Source organism: Typha angustifolia, chromosome 8 (genome assembly GCF_048772165.1).
Source record: "Typha angustifolia cultivar Huaian chromosome 8, ASM4877216v1, whole genome shotgun sequence".
In the NCBI taxonomy this organism is placed as follows: domain Eukaryota; kingdom Viridiplantae; phylum Streptophyta; class Magnoliopsida; order Poales; family Typhaceae; genus Typha; species Typha angustifolia.
In genome coordinates this window covers 544,437-563,177 of record NC_133246.1, presented here as the reverse complement: position 1 = coordinate 563,177, position 18,741 = coordinate 544,437, and the positions used below count along the sequence as shown (strand labels likewise).

Genomic DNA, 18,741 nt, shown 5'->3' with positions numbered 1-18,741 from the left:
TCCTGCTGCATTTAACGTGAATTAAATTAGAAAATGGTTCATTATTGCCTATCAAAGGAGGGCCACTTTGGTTAAATAAAATTTACGAGCTTATTGCTCATTTATATCTTAAGCCTCATGTTTTAGAGATTATGCTAATATATATATATATATATATATATATATGTATATATATATATACACGCGCGCGTATGTATTTGTTATTAGCTTTATCTAGAGTGACATCTTTTACGTCTTTAATAGAAAAAGAAAATGGCCGACGTGGCATGGAAATGGATCTAGAATCAGACCAGATCCGCTCGTCCTTATCGGTGCCAGTTGTGACAAATACCAAGCTGCGCCGCATACAAAACCTCTGCGGACTTCGCCGTGTTTGTTTACCGTTCTTCCCCGAGCCTTCTTCACCTCCATATCTCTCTGCTCTCCGTTGGATCGCTGACTTCGACGCCGCGATCTCCAACTTCTCTCCGCCGCCGCTGCCACCGCCGCCGCCGCTGCCGATTGGATCCCTTCACCTGGTCTCTGAAGGTGGGGATTCGATACCAATCCGTCTCGCTTTCGAATCCTTTCCAGGATCTCGACCTCGTAGATCTGATCCAGGGTTAGGGCTTCTAACCAAATTATTGTTTCCCGCTCTTTTCGATCTCTTTAACCGGATATGTATCCGGATCGAACAAAACCTACCGAGATAGGAACTGGAAGCGAGGAGATTGGAGAAAACGCCTGATTCATTGTTTCGTTATGTAGATTCTGGTGCTTTCGTAGTTCATCATGGATAATGGGGAAATCGAAAGTGCAGATGAGGAGATTCCATCACGGGGTGGGCGACAATATAGACCTGTGGTTTCCCATGATCGAGCTGTTATCCAGATGACTTCCATGGAGCCTGGATCTGTCTCAGAAATCCCACTGACGTAAGTTATTTTTCTTGCATTATCTCAGATTTGTACGTGTATACATGAATATTTGAAATCTCACTCTGCGGCAGATCTCAGAACCCGTAATTGCATGTTCTTGTTAGAGATTGCGATTATTATGAATAATCCCTACTTAATATCTTTGTACCTGATAATTCCATCATTATTTAAGTAACCTTTGTTCTGTCCATATGGGACGCGCATGTCTATGACTTCCTGCTATATTGAGGAAATTGATACAAGTTAACTATTTATTTTTAATATTCTTATTGCCTTCCACTGTGATAATTCTTTGCTCCTACTACCGTCCTACTTCCTAACCAGTATATCTGTTCAATTGTATATATGGTAGGAAAATTAAGGTGGGTTCCCAGGTAAACATCGATCCAAGTATGCAGGAGGGATCTTCTGACAGTCATGCTGCAATTAATGGATCTAAAAGGGAATCAAAATTGGAGCTATTTGGTTTCGATTCTCTGGTCAATATTTTGGGACTTAAGAGGTAACTTAGCTTCTTCTTTTTTTTCTTTTTTTTCCTACTTAAATAATTTTCTTATGGATTTCTTGTTATTTTTTCCTCATTTAAATACCTAAATGGCTAAATATTTGTACTATAAGAACGTTCAGCAAACAGAGTAGCCAACAACATATATTCCTTTTAAAGTATTGAGGTTAATTTAAGTTTATAATATCAATACCTAATCAAATCTCTACAGTATGACAGGGGAACAGATTCCAGCACCTTCTAGTCCTAGAGATGGTGAGGATGTGGCCATTACACTTGGACGCCCCAAGGTACTTTTGCCTTAAATCATGCTTACATGATTGCTAGAAATTTTTGCATTTATATAATAAAATGAATTCTATTTAGATATCTGCAGGCATCCATTAGTTCCTTTTCTCTTAAGCTACACATCATCTCATATAGTATTTATCTGGAATGTAATATAATAAAAATATTCCGCCCCATAAAAAAGTAACAAATAGGATGGTGTATATGTGCTATTATGATATTTCTGAAGATAGTCATCAGTGACATACAAGTCTATTGTGTTGACAAGCTACTGACACAATATGTGGTGTCAGGTGCTACTTAAATGCGTGCATTAGGTTGCTGGATATAATGATATATTATATATTTCATGCCTAATTTGCTTATCTAGTGATAAAAAAATGTGCTCGCACAAGATGTGGTGCTGAGCACCACTTAAATGCTTGTGTTAGGTTGTTGGGTGTATATATATCCTATTCCTAATTTGCTTATCTAGTGTTAAAAAAAAGTGTGTTAAACATAGGCTTATTTTTTCTCTACCTCAATATGCCACCATATTGTGTTGCAATCAGTACACCTCGTATGCATATAGAGGTGATCATCGAGTGGCCAAGCCAGATTTGGGCCAGGCTAAAATATTCTAGCTTGTTACCTCCCACTAGCCCATGAGATATTGAGCTTGGGCTGGACGTAATAGGTCAGACCTGGGGCCAATGAAAGTCTCCTTTCAAAGATCGCTACCCAGTTAATTTGAAAACATACCTTTTGGCAGGATGAGTACTACAAGTCTACAAATAGAGAACAAAAGTCCTATGGCCAAAGGTCCTATCTTTTATGGAGGAAATTTACAAATAACACCCTATTTTCTGAGTTTATTTTTATTCACCTATCAAAAGAAAGAACTATATGTTAAAATTGAAAGAATTTGCTGCAAGTGGGGATCTTCTGCAACATAGTCAGTAGGAATTTATCATAGCCAAGGGTACTTGTCAACATTATAAAAGAAAGAAAAATTGGGTTAACAGTCAAGCTTTTGGTCGTCGGGCAGGCAAAGGCCTGACACATATCGCCTATTACTAAACCAGGCTAGGAGAAAATGTGCTCGGGCTGGGCTTAGCCCAGTTCATTTCAGGTGGTTTGGGTTGGGCTTAGCCAGGTCAAGTTAGTTGTTCATCTCTATATACACAAGAGAGGGCATAATCGAGTGAATAAGCTGTCTTTTCATATCAATGCTCACCTTGTTGTATGTAAGTTTCCCTTTCATTTTTTCTAATTTTTTCCTTTATATTTTTAGTATATGATAGACATTTTCTTTTCCTATCTCATTGTAGTGCTAGTAGAAGTAATAAACTATCTTACTCATTAAATAAATTTTGATTTATTTTGCAGCAAGTTGGCCCTAAACTCGGTACTATGATGGGTGTCTTTGTGCCATGCTTGCAGAACATCTTGGGAATTATCTATTATATCCGTTTCTCTTGGTACAATATATCTTATAGTTTTTGTGTATTATGTAGTTGTCCACATGAATATTTAAGTTGTGCAGTCTATATTGTGATGAAATTTTTGAAAATTTATATCTTTCCAGTTGTTCTTGATCTTCATTGCAAATTAGAGGCTATTGCAGGATACAATCTCTGTACTATCTCCATTATATCCCTCTGTCCCTAGACTCCCTACAAGTATTAGACCACATCAGCACTACCAATGGTTCATGATGCTAACTCAGCTCCATGTGGCCTAAAAGTTCTTGTTTAGGTGCCTGATGTGTTTTAAACTCCTTTGGAGTCAAGTGCCAAATAGGATCAGATGTGAGGCATAAATGTGAGACTATGCTGCTAACTATTCAAGGCTACTTCTTTGGCCTAAATGAACCAACTTATCCTATATTCACCCTTAATTTCCTGAAAGGCTACTTTATTATGGAGCTTATATTCACCTAAGTTCTTCAATGTTCATTTCCTATTATTGTTTTATAATGGATGGAATACTAGCTGATATGATCTTTTTGTAGGATTGTGGGTATGGCTGGCATAGGTGGTTCACTTCTGCTGGTTTCTTTTTGTGGTGCTTGCACATTTTTAACTGGAATATCTTTAAGTGCTATTGCAACCAATGGGGCAATGAAGGTATATTTGGATTTGATTCATTGGAATATATATTCTCTAAATAGCAGCAGCACAACTTACTGGTTATAATTTTCATGTGTTGTCCACATTCTTTTACATTTTATAATCCTTCTTTTGCACCTATTACTCTGGTATTTTCATCATCAGTGGTTCAAATATGATATCCTTTTGTAGAAAATGGGATGAGGGTAGTCAATATTGATACCTTCCCTGTTCTAAGGTACAGGATGGTGAAAGGCCATGTCATTCATCTATCTGACTTATTGTTTTTATTTTCATCATCTGCAATATCTGACGATGGGATCAAGGCCTGCTCACCTATTATTAATAGAGTAAAGACATATTAGATAATTCTGCACCTCGGATCTAGATTGCTGCATACAGGTTACTGGCATGCAATGTGAACTGAAACCTTAGATAATAGACTGCCTCAAGCATTGTGGAAATGCCATCATTTATGATGGCATACCAAGCCTTCACTGAATCAGTTGCGAAGGATTCCACAATTGTTTATGAGAGTTTGGAATGAAGAAACATGAGCTGTAATGGACTTTCTTGTCATTCTATATGGAGAACTTCTTACTGAAAGTAACTGGAAAATAGTTAACTATTGGTTATTTGTATATTTTGTAGGAGTTTTTGGTTTTACCTTTTTTGTTACAGTAATAGGTTAGCAAACATTTGATCCAGTTTTATTGTTCATGTTTTGCTTGTGAACTTATAGGGTGGTGGGCCATATTATCTAATTGGTCGAGCCCTTGGTCCAGAAGTCGGAGTTAGTATCGGATTGTGCTTCTTCCTTGGGAATGCGGTTGCTGGATCTTTGTAAGTTTTAGTTATACTATATCAAATCCTGAAAGTGTTATTGTATTTTTATTTTTTCACTTTCTGTAAACTTCATGCCTTAAGCCAAAATGATATTTTCTTTCTTTAATTATCTCTTCACCGCAAACGTCAAATCGTTATGTAGAACACTTGTAATTAGATATAACTTTTCACTGACTGATAGGACGAAGGCCACAGATCTTCTTGAACTTGTTGCATTTCTTTGGGAACAATGGTTCCTAGTAGGTGCTAAATCAGTCATGGAATGGTTGGAGTCTGTCTAGAGCTTAAAACAGATTGTCACAATCCAATAATGAAACATAATTCCTATTGTACATCAGAACTCAATGTCATGAGAAAGAGAACTAGACTGCCAATCTCCTATTGTTAGGAATGAGATGTTCAGGCCTACACTAACTGCTCTCATCTCATCTAGAAGATTGGTCCATGTTGAAAATCTTTTGACCAATGGGCCTAGTGATTTATGTTATAAGCAATCTGCCTTGCTATATTAAAGGGTTCGCACTCAATGATTGAATTTATGCTAGAGATAGCAGGCTAGTGAATCACTAGAGCTCTTATTGAAGGAGACGCCCGGTACCCTGGATTGACAAGTCATCCTGGAGGCTGGAGCCTATGCTTTCTCCCAACCCACTGACTAAGTGATTAGTGAAAAATTCAGTCACAAAAGAATTAACAGTATTTCGTGTTGTACATTGTGTTTTCCAGGACTCCACGCAACCCCGAATTTGACTATTAAGTATGATTTTCTCGTAGTTAAAATCATGAATGGTATTTCCCAATTGTCTTCTTTAGAAATCTTTAGTCATCTTTAAGTACTGCCAATTCAAAGCTTTAATTCGAGGCTTCCAACTACCATTTCATTCGGCTGACAACATATAGTATCAAGTCAATGAAGAGTATCTAAAGCTATAGTTGGTCTCTAGCATGAGTCGTAAGCATAACAATTTTAAGTTGACTTGGACTTCAGTGTTTTTGATAAATCTGCAGTAATCTCGGGTAATGTAAGCCGTTTTCTGTTATGCAGGATGACAATCTAACTCTAGTATGTCATAATGAGTGCTGAATTAATATGAGATCTTGATTGGAGGATTATGGAAGATTGTTATGCATATGAACAGAATAGCTGCTCTTTTTTCCCCCTTTCTTTTAGCAAAACTTGTATGAACCTTTGGCTTTCAGGTATGTCCTCGGAGCAGTTGAAACCTTCTTGGATGCTGTGCCTTCTGCTGGATTTTTTAAAGGTAGGATAATTTATATAATACAGATAAATGGCATTTTCTTTCATTTGCCTTTTATAGTATGCCTTTGTGACTGTTACCATGTTATCCTAACTATGGCACCGCACTATGTGTAACAAATCCATTCTGGCATTAACATATCGATCTTAGTCATCCTTAACGATTTGGAGTCTTTACTGTACACTGTTTGCCAGATTATTCTTTACTGATATGCTCTTTCTCAGATTTTTCAATCTGCTACAACGTAATTAGTATTCAGTATGAAATATAATTCCGTAAATTTTGAAATTTAAAGATGCAAACAGTAGTCAAATTTACTTTGAGTTGTTGTGAAATCTAACAGTTGATTCAAAATGCAGAGAGTGTCACCTTAGTCAACAACACATTAATTAATGGTACAGCGACAGCTGGTACAGCAGCAATTTCAACTCCGAGCTTGCATGACCTCCAACTTTATGGGATTATTGTAACCATACTGTTGTGTTTCATTGTGTTTGGTGGTGTGAAGATCATTAACAAAGTTGCACCTGCTTTCCTGATACCTGTCCTATTTTCACTCTTCTGCATTTTTATTGGGGTCTTTGTAGCTCCAAGGAGTAATGCTTCAAGTGAGCCTCTTCCTCCATTTTAAGTATAACTAGGTTTTCCTCCACAATAATGCCTATGTTCTCTATAATCATGTCACTGGATAAACTGTCATTATTTCCCTACTTAGGTGGCATCACGGGGTTGAGTATAAAGACATTCAAAGAAAATTGGAGCTCCGAGTATCAACGTACAACCAATGGTGGAGTACCTGACCCTAATGGGCCTATTTATTGGGATTTCAAGTAGGCTCATCCAACCTTTTATTCTTCTTCTTCTTTTTATTTTCTAATAAATATCTTCAAAATCTCCTCTTATATTGTAAGTATTAGCTTTTGCTTTCTATCTATTGACCTATATACCAAACCATTTCATATTTCTGTTTTCCCCAGTATCCAAAGCCCCTGCTTTCAGTTCTCTACATAAGCTTTTGAATAAACATTCTGTTGAATAGAAGGCTATGAATGGGAATTTCATCTTAATAAAAGTATGTTCATAAGCAAGCTGTGAAATATTGATGTGCAATTAAGTCCCTTGTATTTGAGACAAATTGTAGAGAAAAGCCAGTAATTGATAAACAGTCATGTGAGAGTTAGAATGACTGTAATCCAATTTGAATCTAACTTAAAGAGTTAAGTTCCCATGTTCACTAGTACTAATTGATACAGATATTCACCAATTTCCATCTGTATCTAAAAAATTCATTACAGTTTTATTAGATTTAATTTTAGATATGGCAGATCCAGAATCTAACAGGAATATGCACTACATCTTCTGGAATTAAGAACCTAAATGCTTTCATAAGTCTTTCAGTCCCACACTTTTATCCTGATTTACCACCTAGCTTGCTCCTTCCGTTCTGCTCCACTAACCAACTTTGACCCACCATCTCTGACCTAATTCTTTTTTATTTTCTCATTCCTATTTCTCTACCTTCATAATTTTTTCCTCACACTCAAGGGCAACCTCTTCAAAGACCAACCTTGCCCGTGCTATTTTTTTCATCTTGCTCAGTTATGCGATCCTGCACTTTCTCCTTTATCTTCATGCCTCATACCTTCGGTTGTCTTATTCTTATCAGCTTCCTTAACTATATGCCATCTGCTACTCACCTAGTTAGCTGATGCCCTCTTGGACCACCGTAATGGCCACTTTATACTGACCACCTAAGTTGCCCCTTTATGTCAACCATCATAGTCTGTCAGCACAATTATTTCTCTCTTTTGATGAGTCGACCATCATCCTATTTCTTTGCCAATTTGTGCAGAATTAAATCCAAGACTGGTTCTCTTATTACTGTTGGGTTTGCATTGAATTTTCTAAACCATTTCAAAGTTGGACCCTTAGTTTGTGACTCAAAGGGTACAACAAAATTATTGGCTGTAGGCTTATGTGATTGGTGTTTCTACAAAATTCTTCTATAATAATAATCATATACTAAGTGTTAGAGCTTTGGGTGATATTTTTGCACACAATCATGTACTTTTCTTGTATACATGTTTGTGATTGAAAAACTGATACAGCTATATGGTAAGGTTACCTTGGAAATCATTAGGTACAAATTAATATGTATATTTCATCAGACTATCAGAGAAGTATCTTGGCAGACTAGTTTTCAATTTACCTTCCATTATATTGAAAGTTATTGTGCAATTAATTGCCTGTGCCCATTCTAAAGATGCAGCAGTTATCTCATGGTTGTGTTCATCTTTCAGTGCCTTGGTAGGTCTATTTTTTCCAGCTGTAACAGGAATTATGGCAGGCTCCAATCGCTCTGCATCACTAAAAGACACACAACGTTCAATACCTATTGGAACACTGGCTGCAACCATTACAACTACCTTTTTGTATGTGATATCAGTGTTGTTGTTTGGAGCTCTAGCTACCAGAGAGGAGCTTTTGACGGACAGGTCTGTGTACCATATACGACGTCAATTTCTTGTTTGTGGGAATGTGAATTGTGTAAATTCTGATACTTTTGCTACCTTAATTGAGAAGTCTTAAGCACTCCATCTAGTCCCTGAAAGTATGAAAACAGGTGTCCTGCATTTAAAACTTATGGCAATCCAAATATCTGCAGGCTTCTTACTGCTTCAGTGGCTTGGCCTGTTCCAGCAATAATTTATGTTGGGATCATTCTCTCAACTTTAGGTGCAGCACTTCAGAGTTTGACAGGGGCTCCAAGGTTACTTGCAGCTATAGCAAATGATGACATTCTCCCTGTTCTTAAATATTTTAAGGTCACCGAAGGGGGTGAGCCTCATTTTGCGACTTTGTTTACAGCTCTCATCTGCATTGGGTGTGTCATAATTGGAAATCTGGATCTAATTACGCCCACTATTACTATGTTTTTCCTCCTGTGTTATGCTGGTGTAAATTTATCCTGTTTTCTACTGGACCTTCTTGATGCTCCTAGTTGGCGGCCTCGATGGAAGTTTCACCACTGGAGCCTTTCGCTTATTGGTGCATTGCTTTGTATAGGTATGATTCCTCATTATCTATTTTGTGATTCATATTTTACTTGCGCTTTTGCCATTGCCTTGACCAAGACGATTCTACACCAAATTGTTTTGTAAATATGGGAGTAGATGTATTATTGTGGTTTAAAATGAGACATGCCCTCTTTCTTTCTTCTGGTATTCTACTTGTTTTTGATACAACGTATTGCAGTCTTGTCTCACTACATTTTCATGAAGAAACACTAGTAAATAAGAAAAGAAAAGTAGCATTGGAGGAAGTCTCTGTAGTTACTTATTGATAATTTTTCTGATTGATGCAGTTATCATGTTTCTGATCTCCTGGTCGTTCACCGTGGTGTCTTTAGCCCTTGCAAGCCTTATATATTACTATGTCAGCATAAAAGGAAAAGCCGGAAATTGGGGAGATGGGTTCAAAAGTGCATATTTCCAGTTGGCCCTGCGAAGTCTTCGATCATTAGGAGGTATGTTTTCCTTTAATCACTAAGTGAACTTCTATGCATGAGAAAATTCTGATAATACCGCAGGATCTTATTATTATAGCATTGCCCTGCAACCATGAGTAATCAGACTGCATTTTACTATGGCTGTTAGACGATGGCATCCTTAACTAGTACATGACAAATATACAAGTACTAGAATGGCCATGAAACCATCTTCTTTGCATAACAATATGTCATAATATTATTGCTGTGCGACCATCAATAATCAGATTGCACTTTATCGTGATATCATAATTCCATGACATCCTTTACTAGTATATGCCAAAATACCAATATAAGAACAAGAAACCTAATGCAATGTTTGGCACCACTTAGAAGGTCCAATTGAGAATTTAGTCTAAATATATGTTCACTGTTGATCTGTGGATATGTTCAATGCAAGAAACATAATTTATAATAATATTTCTGCAATAATATATATATATATATATATATATATATATATATATATATATATACAATTTTTAGCTATATTATTTCATCATATGGAGGATTGGTAAGTTTCTGAGGACATGAGAATGTGTGAAAATAACTAACAATATCATATCAGTTGGTAATGATTGAGGATGGGAGGTCAGGAATGATGCCAATGGATCAGCATATTAAACTATAGAGAGTTTATAACTTAATTTTGACTGATCCTGCTGTTCCTGAATCACAAGTTTAGGCTGACAAGTTTGTCAACTTTGGAGCCACTAGATGGCGGGACAAGGGAGGTCCAAAAACCAGGACATATTGCTTTGTGTTGTAGATCATGTAACTATAGTATTATACATTGCTGTTCTATATGTAAGGTACATCCTTGATTTCACTTGGGAGAGTAAAGGCCCCATCGCAGTTAGGATATCGTGACTCAATTTGTATAAGTAATTATATTGAGTTATATGACCTCTTTCCTCATTTGCCAATAGAAGTGTTCATTCTTTGTAATTCCCATCTGTATTTCGCAGCAAGCCAGGTACATCCTAAGAACTGGTACCCAATTCCTCTAATATTCTGCCGACCCTGGGGGAAACTTCCAGAGAATGTCCCTTGTCATCCGAAACTTGCAGACTTTGCAAATTGCATGAAGAAGAAAGGTCGTGGTATGTCAATATTTGTCTCGATAATAGATGGCGACTATCATGAATTAGCTGAGGATGCCAAGACTGCTTCTCAACAGCTTACCACTTACATTGAGTACAAGCGTTGTGAGGGTGTTGGTGAGATCATTGTGGCGCCATCAATGTCTGATGGCTTTCGTGGTATAGTACAGACAATGGGTCTAGGCAACTTGAAGCCCAACATTGTTGTCATGCGTTACCCAGAGATCTGGCGTCGAGAGAATCTCACGCAGATACCATCCACCTTTGTTAGCATCATCAATGACTGTATCATTGCCAACAAGGCCGTTGTGATCGTTAAGGGCCTTGATGAATGGCCTGGTGAGTACCAGAGACAGTATGGGACGATTGACCTGTATTGGATTGTGAAGGATGGTGGTTTAATGCTTCTGTTGTCTCAACTTCTGCTCACAAAAGAGAGTTTTGAAAGTTGCAAGATTCAAGTCTTTTGCATAGCTGAAGAGGATACAGAGGCTGAGGAGCTAAAAGCTGATGTTAAGAAGGTCCTGTATGATCTCAGAATGCAAGCTGAGGTGATTGTTGTGACGATGAAATCATGGGAGGTGCATGTGGAAAGTGGTCCTCAACAGGATGATTCACTGGAGGCATTCACCAGCGCACAGCGAAGGATTGCTTCATATCTTGCTGAGATGAAGGAAACTGCACAAAGGGAAGGACGGCCATTAATGGCAGATGGTAAGCAGGTGGTGGTGAACGAACAACAGGTTGATAAGTTCCTCTACACAACATTGAAGTTGAATTCAACTATTCTCAGATACTCCCGGATGGCAGCTGTGGTGCTGGTGAGCCTCCCACCTCCACCTCTGAATCACCCAGCATACTTCTACATGGAATATATGGATCTACTGGTCGAGAATGTGCCAAGGATGCTAATAGTTAGAGGATACAGAAGAGACGTCGTCACATTTTTCACATGATCATTGGAGATTTTTGGACTCTGTTGTTTGTTGTTATTTTGCAATACAAGGTTAGAGGACTGCAGTCCACATTGAACTGTAGAGATGTTTACAACTTAAAATTGAGTATGCTGGCTGTGGTTTAGACCATGTCTGGAACCTTTCCCACCACAATGCTGCGACAAACAGAGGGATTCTTGCATTGTGAGAAGAAGGGATGCTTGAAACCAACTCTGAGATTTGTCCTCGAGAGCAACATCATGCCAGTGAAATACTTTACAAATTTTGCACATGTAATATTGATTGATATGTAGCATTCGTATCTTAGAAACTTGTAAGGTAAAAGTCATTTCTTTTCCTCATCCCGACGGGATGACATGTTCATTTTTTTTTTTTTTTTTTTTTTATTTGGATCTGGACATTGTGATAGAAGAGATGCGAGTTTGCAGACGACACCCTAACATACTTCATTATATTCGACTGCTGATAGAAGTGAGTTCACATCTAGTTGCAGTTGCAGTTGCAATATGTCATTATGTGTCTCCTTCACAGCAGCTTGTGTGTATATATATATATATATATAGTACCGCACTACCGCTGCGTTTATGCCTTACCTAGTCCATGCTGAATGACCTTTATAATACATATATATATATATATATATATATATATATATATATATATATATATATATATATATATATTATTTCCAAGAAATAATAGACAGATGGAAACAGACAAATGGGCCACAGATATATAAAGAGCATAGGACACCAATGGAGATGGCGGCGGCAAGCGCCGGGATTCAGTAGCGTCTACTTGATGTACTGGGACAACCACCTGAAGCCATCCCCGTAGCCCATCTTGCACCTGATGCTGCACATGAACACCTCCAGGGGGCGTACGTTGGAGTCCATCAGATTAACCGTGCCCTTCCCAGTGGTGAAGTTGCCGAGGCCGAGGTAGTAACGCAACTCCTCCTCAGAGGCAGCGTATGGCATGTCGATCTTGTTGCCCAGTACGAGGAAAGGGACGTTAGCAAGTGAGTCGTCCGCGAGGAGGGCATCCAGTTCCTTCTTTGCCTCTGCAAACCTTTCCTTATCGAAGGCATCCACCAGGTACGCAACTGCATCAACCTACCCAACTTTCAACGTTATCGAAAAATAATGGATATTGGGCAGGAAAAAGACCGACTCTACTCGTCATAATTAAGCATGTATATAAAAAAGAAAAACTATATTTACCCTCACATATTAGGTCTAAATTCACCTTAATTTTCTATAGTTTCATTTATATTACTTTATTCTCTTATAATTATATTTAAACTAAAATTGTTACACATTTTATTATATTTAACTAATATATAAATCAAATTTAAAAATATTTATTAGACGCAAAATTTATTTTATTGAATAAATTTTTCAGCACATCAAAAATAACACCGATCAAAATTTAAATAATAAAAATATATAATAGATATATTAAATATATGTATATTTTTATCGTATGAATTTTAACCAGTATTATTCGAGATTCATTGAAAAGAGTATTCAATTATCTATAACTTTAATAAATATTTTTAAATTTGACTCGTAGATTAATCAAATATAATAAAAAATAAGTAATGATTTCTGTTTGGATATAATCATAAGAGAATAAAGTTAGATCTAATCACACGAAGTTAAAATATAATTTCTCCTAAATAAAACATGATCTATAAATCTTAGGCATACCAAGAAACCAGTATAACAAAGCAGAACGCTAATAAAAATATTAATCATAATCAGCTACTCTCTTAACACAAATACAAAACTAATCCTAATATTTTTGGAGGAAAAAATTAATTCTCTACCCTTAGAAATAAAGAAAGAGGATACTAGTTACAATGTGCGCAGAACGAATCAATGACGAATTGCAGAGTTTCAAAATAACCAAAACAACAGGAATAGTTTGTAATAGAATCTATATCCAGAACATTACACTAATATAAAGAACGATAAATGTCTTAACAGCTAGAGACAAGAATCGTAATAGAATTAGGAGAAAAGAAAGTAAAACTCAATCCGAACCTTAGCGTAGTAATCTTTCCACACACGGCGTGCGAGCTGATGACCTCCGAGATCAAAGGCTTTAAACTTGATCGTCCCTATGCTCAACTCCTCCGACGTTGGATACTGCGTCGGCTGGAGCTGTACCAATCTCTACTCATCCAAAAAATTGAAAATGTATCCAATAAATCATCCAAATCAACCAATATAATCCTCCGAATGGAGGTTAAAAATATCGAACACAGGAAAATGTGAGAAGGATCTCAACCTCGTCCTTGAGCATGTGGAGCAACGTCGTCTTCCCGGCATTGTCGAGCCCGAGGAACAAGATCTTGGCCTCCTTCTGGCACAACCCTAGCGACGCGAGCACGCTGTAGAACCAATCCACAAGAAACATCGCAGCCAGCGAGAAACCACCGCAATAGCTCGCTGGTCGAGCTCGAGATCAAGATCCAGCTAGCGATCGGAGCCCCTCTTATCCGATCTTAGTCTCTAAATCTCGTATAAATCGCAGCGAAATCGCAAGAGATAGATGAAAGCGTGAGAGAGAGAGAGAGAGAGAGAGAGAGAGAGAGAGAGAGAGAGAGAGAGAGAGAGAGACTAGGACGTCGACTCTTCCTTTGGGGAGAGTGGGGGGTGGGGGATTTATAGCTCGTGCGATGCTTCGCTGTGAGGAAGAATGCCGCTTCCTTTTGAAAGGGGAGTGACTGGGAACCCGGGAAATGTTCGTGCTTCGTCACCAAGTGAGTCTAATCCGTTTATTTCAAATCGTACGGTGTAACGGGAACAGGGGTTTCGGTGCGCGCTCTGAAGACCAATGGGAGCCGGGAAATATTGGTGCCATCGTCACCAAGTGAATATAATCCGTTTATTTCACATCGGACGGTGGATGCATTAGGTTGTATCAGTATCCATGCTACCTTAGACCATTGTGGAATATAAAAATGAGGTGATCACTCTTAATACGATATTATAAAAATTGTGCAGAGACTAAGCAAACTTCGTGCATAAGATTGAGAGGAATCCAAAGGAAGGATCATTTAATACTCATGAAACTGGTTAAATAAATAAATAAAAAGAATATATAATTTACTCTAAGTTAATTGTGGCTAATATAAAAGTATTAATTAAGGGAGTTTTCAAGAGTATAGTTAAAACTATGCAACTCAAAAAATCCCAAATACTCAGTCACGTAAATTATAGTTCACGGCAATAAAATTTATAATTCTAATTTAATAGTCAGTTTTTATACTGGATACCGGTTTTAAAATCACAGTACTTAAAAAAATAATATATTAGACAAAAAGATTAAACTAAGTATACGTAACTTTTAGATTACATGTTTTTTTTCCGTTAAAATTTTTCTCTGATTGTAATAGATATAATTATACTTTAATTATATGAGATGTTATTTAATACTAGAAAATTTAAATTTGATTGTTTACAATTATAGAGAGAAATAAGTAAATAACTAAAAAAATAATAGAAGAGATTTAATTTAATTAAACTTTCATTGAGTTAATTATCAATATATAACTCTCAATTAATGATATATAAATATATATATATATATATATATTATTTGATAAATTATTAAGATAATATAGTTATAAAAAATAAAACAATATATTTTAAGAATAAATAATTATCCATTGACTCAAAAATACGTTTTAATATTTTTGCGGACCGAAGAAGCGCTCATTGAAGTATTTGCATCATTTGTTTCGTTCTTTTCCCTCAAATGCTCTTCTTCCTTCAGATTAACATCTGAATGCTAGATGACTCTGAAGAGGAACATATGACAAGTACTCCAGTACACATGAAAACGGCAACTGAATTCCTTAGGAGACTGACTTCCAAGCCACACTCACAAACCAAGAGACAGCCATTTGAGTTTCACCACACTGATAGAAAAAAGTCTCCTCACTCAAATGTAGACCTTAAAATCCAATTAGCTCACACTAATATACAACAACAGGACATCTAATTAGTGCTTAGGCCTTTTCACTACTAGTACAGGGCACTTAACGTTCTGTGCACAGTGATTGCTCACACTACCCAAGAAGGCCCTGCAAAAAATTAACCACATCATTAGAGCACTATAAGATAATAAAGTTCTATTGTTTGATTTATTATCAAATTAACAAATATATTAACTAAGTGATGATATTTAACGTACCTTTTAATGGCGCCATAGCCATGACTCCCCATCACTAACATATTAGCCTCCATTTTTCCCACAGCCTCACAGATGACGTCTCTCGGGTCACCGCTCTCCACCATCGTCTCCACTTTCACCTGCACACATCACCAACCGTTGATCAACAACGTGATCTTTTTAAATGGACGGAGTGATTGAAGCAACTCACGTCAGGGAAGTCGGCGCAGAGTTGCTTCGCCTTCTCTATCACGGCGGTCGACAGCTCGCCGCCGTATCTTTCCATGCTTGCCACCATGTCCGACGAGAACATGTACCCTGGGAGTTGACATCAATTTACCAAAAATTGCCACTCGAGAAAAAAAAAATAGGGAAATTTTCATTTCAGCAATTTTAGGCGAAGAAAAGACGCGAACTGTAAAATCCTTGAGGGAAATAATAGAATTATTTTTACAATAGAGAAGATAGATTTTTACGAAGGTCAGCGATGGCGAGAATGCCCTAGGATCGGAACATGAAAAGGCTCACCTGTACCGTCCATCGCCGGATAGACCACGCGAGGCCGTCGGGCGTGGAGGAGGACGATGGTATCCTTACACCTATCCTCCGCCGCCGCCGCCGCCGCCACGTTCTTGAGGCACCACGAGAGCGCGTACATGCTCTCCTCGCTCTCGTCCACCGCCACCACTATGCGACGCCCCGCACTTGCCATCTCCACTACTTGGGGATCCGTAGTATCTCTCAGGTAAAACGCGATCTGAACTCCTTCAATTCAAATTGGCCCTTTACCCAGCGGTTCGATATTGGAGGTAATATAAAACGGGAGAGGGGGAAGCGGTTTCGTTGTTTCCCGGGGGCTCCCAGCAAATTCCCTTGGCGTCGCCGTGGTTTGTTAAAAGGGGGGGGTGGATTCCTCATTCCTTTTAGGTGATTTCCACGAATGCCCTCAATCTATTCTCTAGGTTTGTGAAATTTAAGACAGAAGAGATGGAGGGTAGTCTAGGGATATGACACAGTTCGTGCCACCGTGGAGAAACTGCGGCTAGGTCTTCGTGAGCCGTGATGGAAGGAAGGCTCAGTGAATAGTCTATTAAATAGATAAGGTGAGCTGGCAATTACTGAGCAATTTTTTTTTTTTTTTTTTTCTCTCTTTTTTAATCTTATCGATAGCCTTTCCCTATCTTTTCTTCGAGTATTTTACTTTCTCTTTTTCTCCTTTTTTTTTTCTTTTTAATAAAAAATTAAAAACCTCGATACAATAATAAGTAAAATCTAGCTGTCGGAAATCGGATTGGGCCGAACCAATCCCATTAATTAGGCCTTTCAATCTATTCACCTGGACCCAAGTCCACCCACAGGTCCAAACCATTTGGGCTGGGCCGGCCCATAGTAATCATATGAGTAGAAGAGTAATTTATTACAATGATCATGAATTAACCACACAATACAAATCTCCGAGAATGGAATCTTAATAAATGTCTAAATGACAAGTATCAGAAGAGGATCGAAACTAAATTATAGGTTGGATTACTTCCAATTGGACCAAATCACAAAATTCCAGAACAAATCTCGACACCTTATACGAGTCCATTTCAATCCCCATCCATCTCAATTGACGTGTTTGATTTGGGCGCACAAGTGGCGTGCTAATCTTTTTCTTTTTTCTTCCCTCCAAAAATTGACCTCTTCTCTCTGTTAAAGCTACATTAATTTGACGTTTGAGGACTTCCATCATCTAACTAGAACCTTCTTTGAATTGGGTGAGGCTAAGGTAGTTGAAGAACATCTACCACTAATTTTGATGGCCTTCTCCTAAGAATGAGGTGCGTGGACCGAAGAGAACTTATTAGAGATGTTTAATTGCGTACGCGGCAATCTCTAATTGGCTGCAGAAACCGTTCAGAAGAATGGGCAAAACCAACCAGAGACTATAAATATGATGATGCTAACGTAATTTAAGTCGGCCATTAAAATTATACGATCTTAAACTTAGATTGCAGTAATTCTAATAATCTCTAGGTTTTACACTAATCGTACTCTCTCCTAAAATTGCACCAATTAAAAGATGGACATTTTGATTTTAATTGACGCGTTAAATTTAATTATGGCTTAATACTAGTGAAAATATCCCCCGCTTTGGTGACCACACGACACCAACCACATGCATGGTCGGGCTTATTATCTTTAGTCCAATAATAAATTTGAATACTTTCTCTCTAGTAAATACCAATCTTTTTAATTTAATTTAATTTTTTAAATTTACTTGTTGCTTAAAAAGAATAGTATTTAAGTTATTTAGCCATATTCAAGTACGAATTTGTGTATCTTATATATTATATATAATGAGTGCCTCTTTCACTCTCTCTCTCTTTCTAATTGATTATTAAATATCTTTTAACTCTAAACAAAATTATTTTTCACTTGGCACGCCACTTGTGTGGTATATAATATAAGGATAAGAAGCCTCATATTACCCAACAATAAGGATAAGCATAAGAGCCCCTCGAGAGAGGATAAGAGGTGGCCAAGTGGGCCCTAAAAAGGAGAGATGAATTCAAAATTGATGAACTCATCCGAGTCATCTTATGATGTTAATCCCCCCTAATCCCGTTTCTTGCATCCCATCCATATCAACCCCCTAAAGCCTACACGTGTCCAATGTGTTGCTTTCTCTCTCATCCACAAGCAAAAGCATATATAAGATAGTTTAAGTTTGATGACAGTGTTGTTAAACAAGATTAGGAGTACTAGTTTAGGATTAATGCCTTTTCTAATCGTAGAATCCTTCTTATTAATCTCCCATCTTTTAAGCTGCTTAATTTATAATTTTTTTAGAAAATATAATAGTAAAATTTAAGTAGCACACAAAGCAATCGAATCTAAATCACCAGTTCGGTTTCTCTATTGATATTTATTAGGGAGGACTCGCCACATAAGCAAATAATTTAAGACTTATAATTTATCTCTGTTCTTAACTAAAAGTACCGATTAGTTTGATCGACCATCTCTTCTTAAGTAACAATTTTATTCCTCGATAAATTTAGA

General features: G+C 37.4%; 3 protein-coding genes across 4 annotated transcripts; 1 reads left to right on the top strand and 2 right to left on the bottom strand.

The window, feature by feature from the left end:
* The first annotated feature begins 341 nt into the window (after positions 1-341).
* Positions 342-11,974, top strand: LOC140764577 (cation-chloride cotransporter 1). Of its 2 annotated transcripts, none has more exons than XM_073103212.1 (14): positions 342-528; positions 748-914; positions 1,270-1,419; positions 1,634-1,712; positions 3,079-3,170; positions 3,704-3,818; positions 4,543-4,643; positions 5,847-5,908; positions 6,265-6,513; positions 6,621-6,735; positions 8,206-8,400; positions 8,571-8,971; positions 9,270-9,431; positions 10,421-11,974. In XM_073103212.1, exons 2-14 carry the CDS (start codon positions 772-774, stop codon positions 11,509-11,511), a joined length of 2,955 nt encoding a protein of 984 aa, XP_072959313.1. In that variant the 5' UTR covers positions 342-528; positions 748-771; the 3' UTR covers positions 11,512-11,974. The 2 variants fall into 2 exon arrangements, with proteins under 2 accessions (XP_072959313.1, XP_072959312.1); XM_073103211.1 differs by having other exon boundaries at positions 342-601.
* A 236-nt stretch (positions 11,975-12,210) lies between these two features.
* LOC140765650 (small COPII coat GTPase SAR1A-like) lies at positions 12,211-14,790 on the bottom strand. Its single transcript, XM_073104828.1, has 3 exons — positions 13,807-14,790; positions 13,560-13,691; positions 12,211-12,626 (listed from the first exon to the last, which is right to left on the bottom strand). Exons 1-3 carry the CDS (start codon positions 13,933-13,935, stop codon positions 12,306-12,308), a joined length of 582 nt encoding a protein of 193 aa, XP_072960929.1. The 5' UTR covers positions 13,936-14,790; the 3' UTR covers positions 12,211-12,305.
* A 562-nt stretch (positions 14,791-15,352) lies between these two features.
* LOC140764445 (universal stress protein A-like protein) lies at positions 15,353-16,733 on the bottom strand. The gene is made up of 4 exons (XM_073103019.1): positions 16,225-16,733; positions 15,908-16,014; positions 15,718-15,836; positions 15,353-15,607 (listed from the first exon to the last, which is right to left on the bottom strand). Exons 1-4 carry the CDS (start codon positions 16,406-16,408, stop codon positions 15,526-15,528), a joined length of 492 nt encoding a protein of 163 aa, XP_072959120.1. The 5' UTR covers positions 16,409-16,733; the 3' UTR covers positions 15,353-15,525.
* Between the last annotated feature and the right edge of the window lie 2,008 nt (positions 16,734-18,741).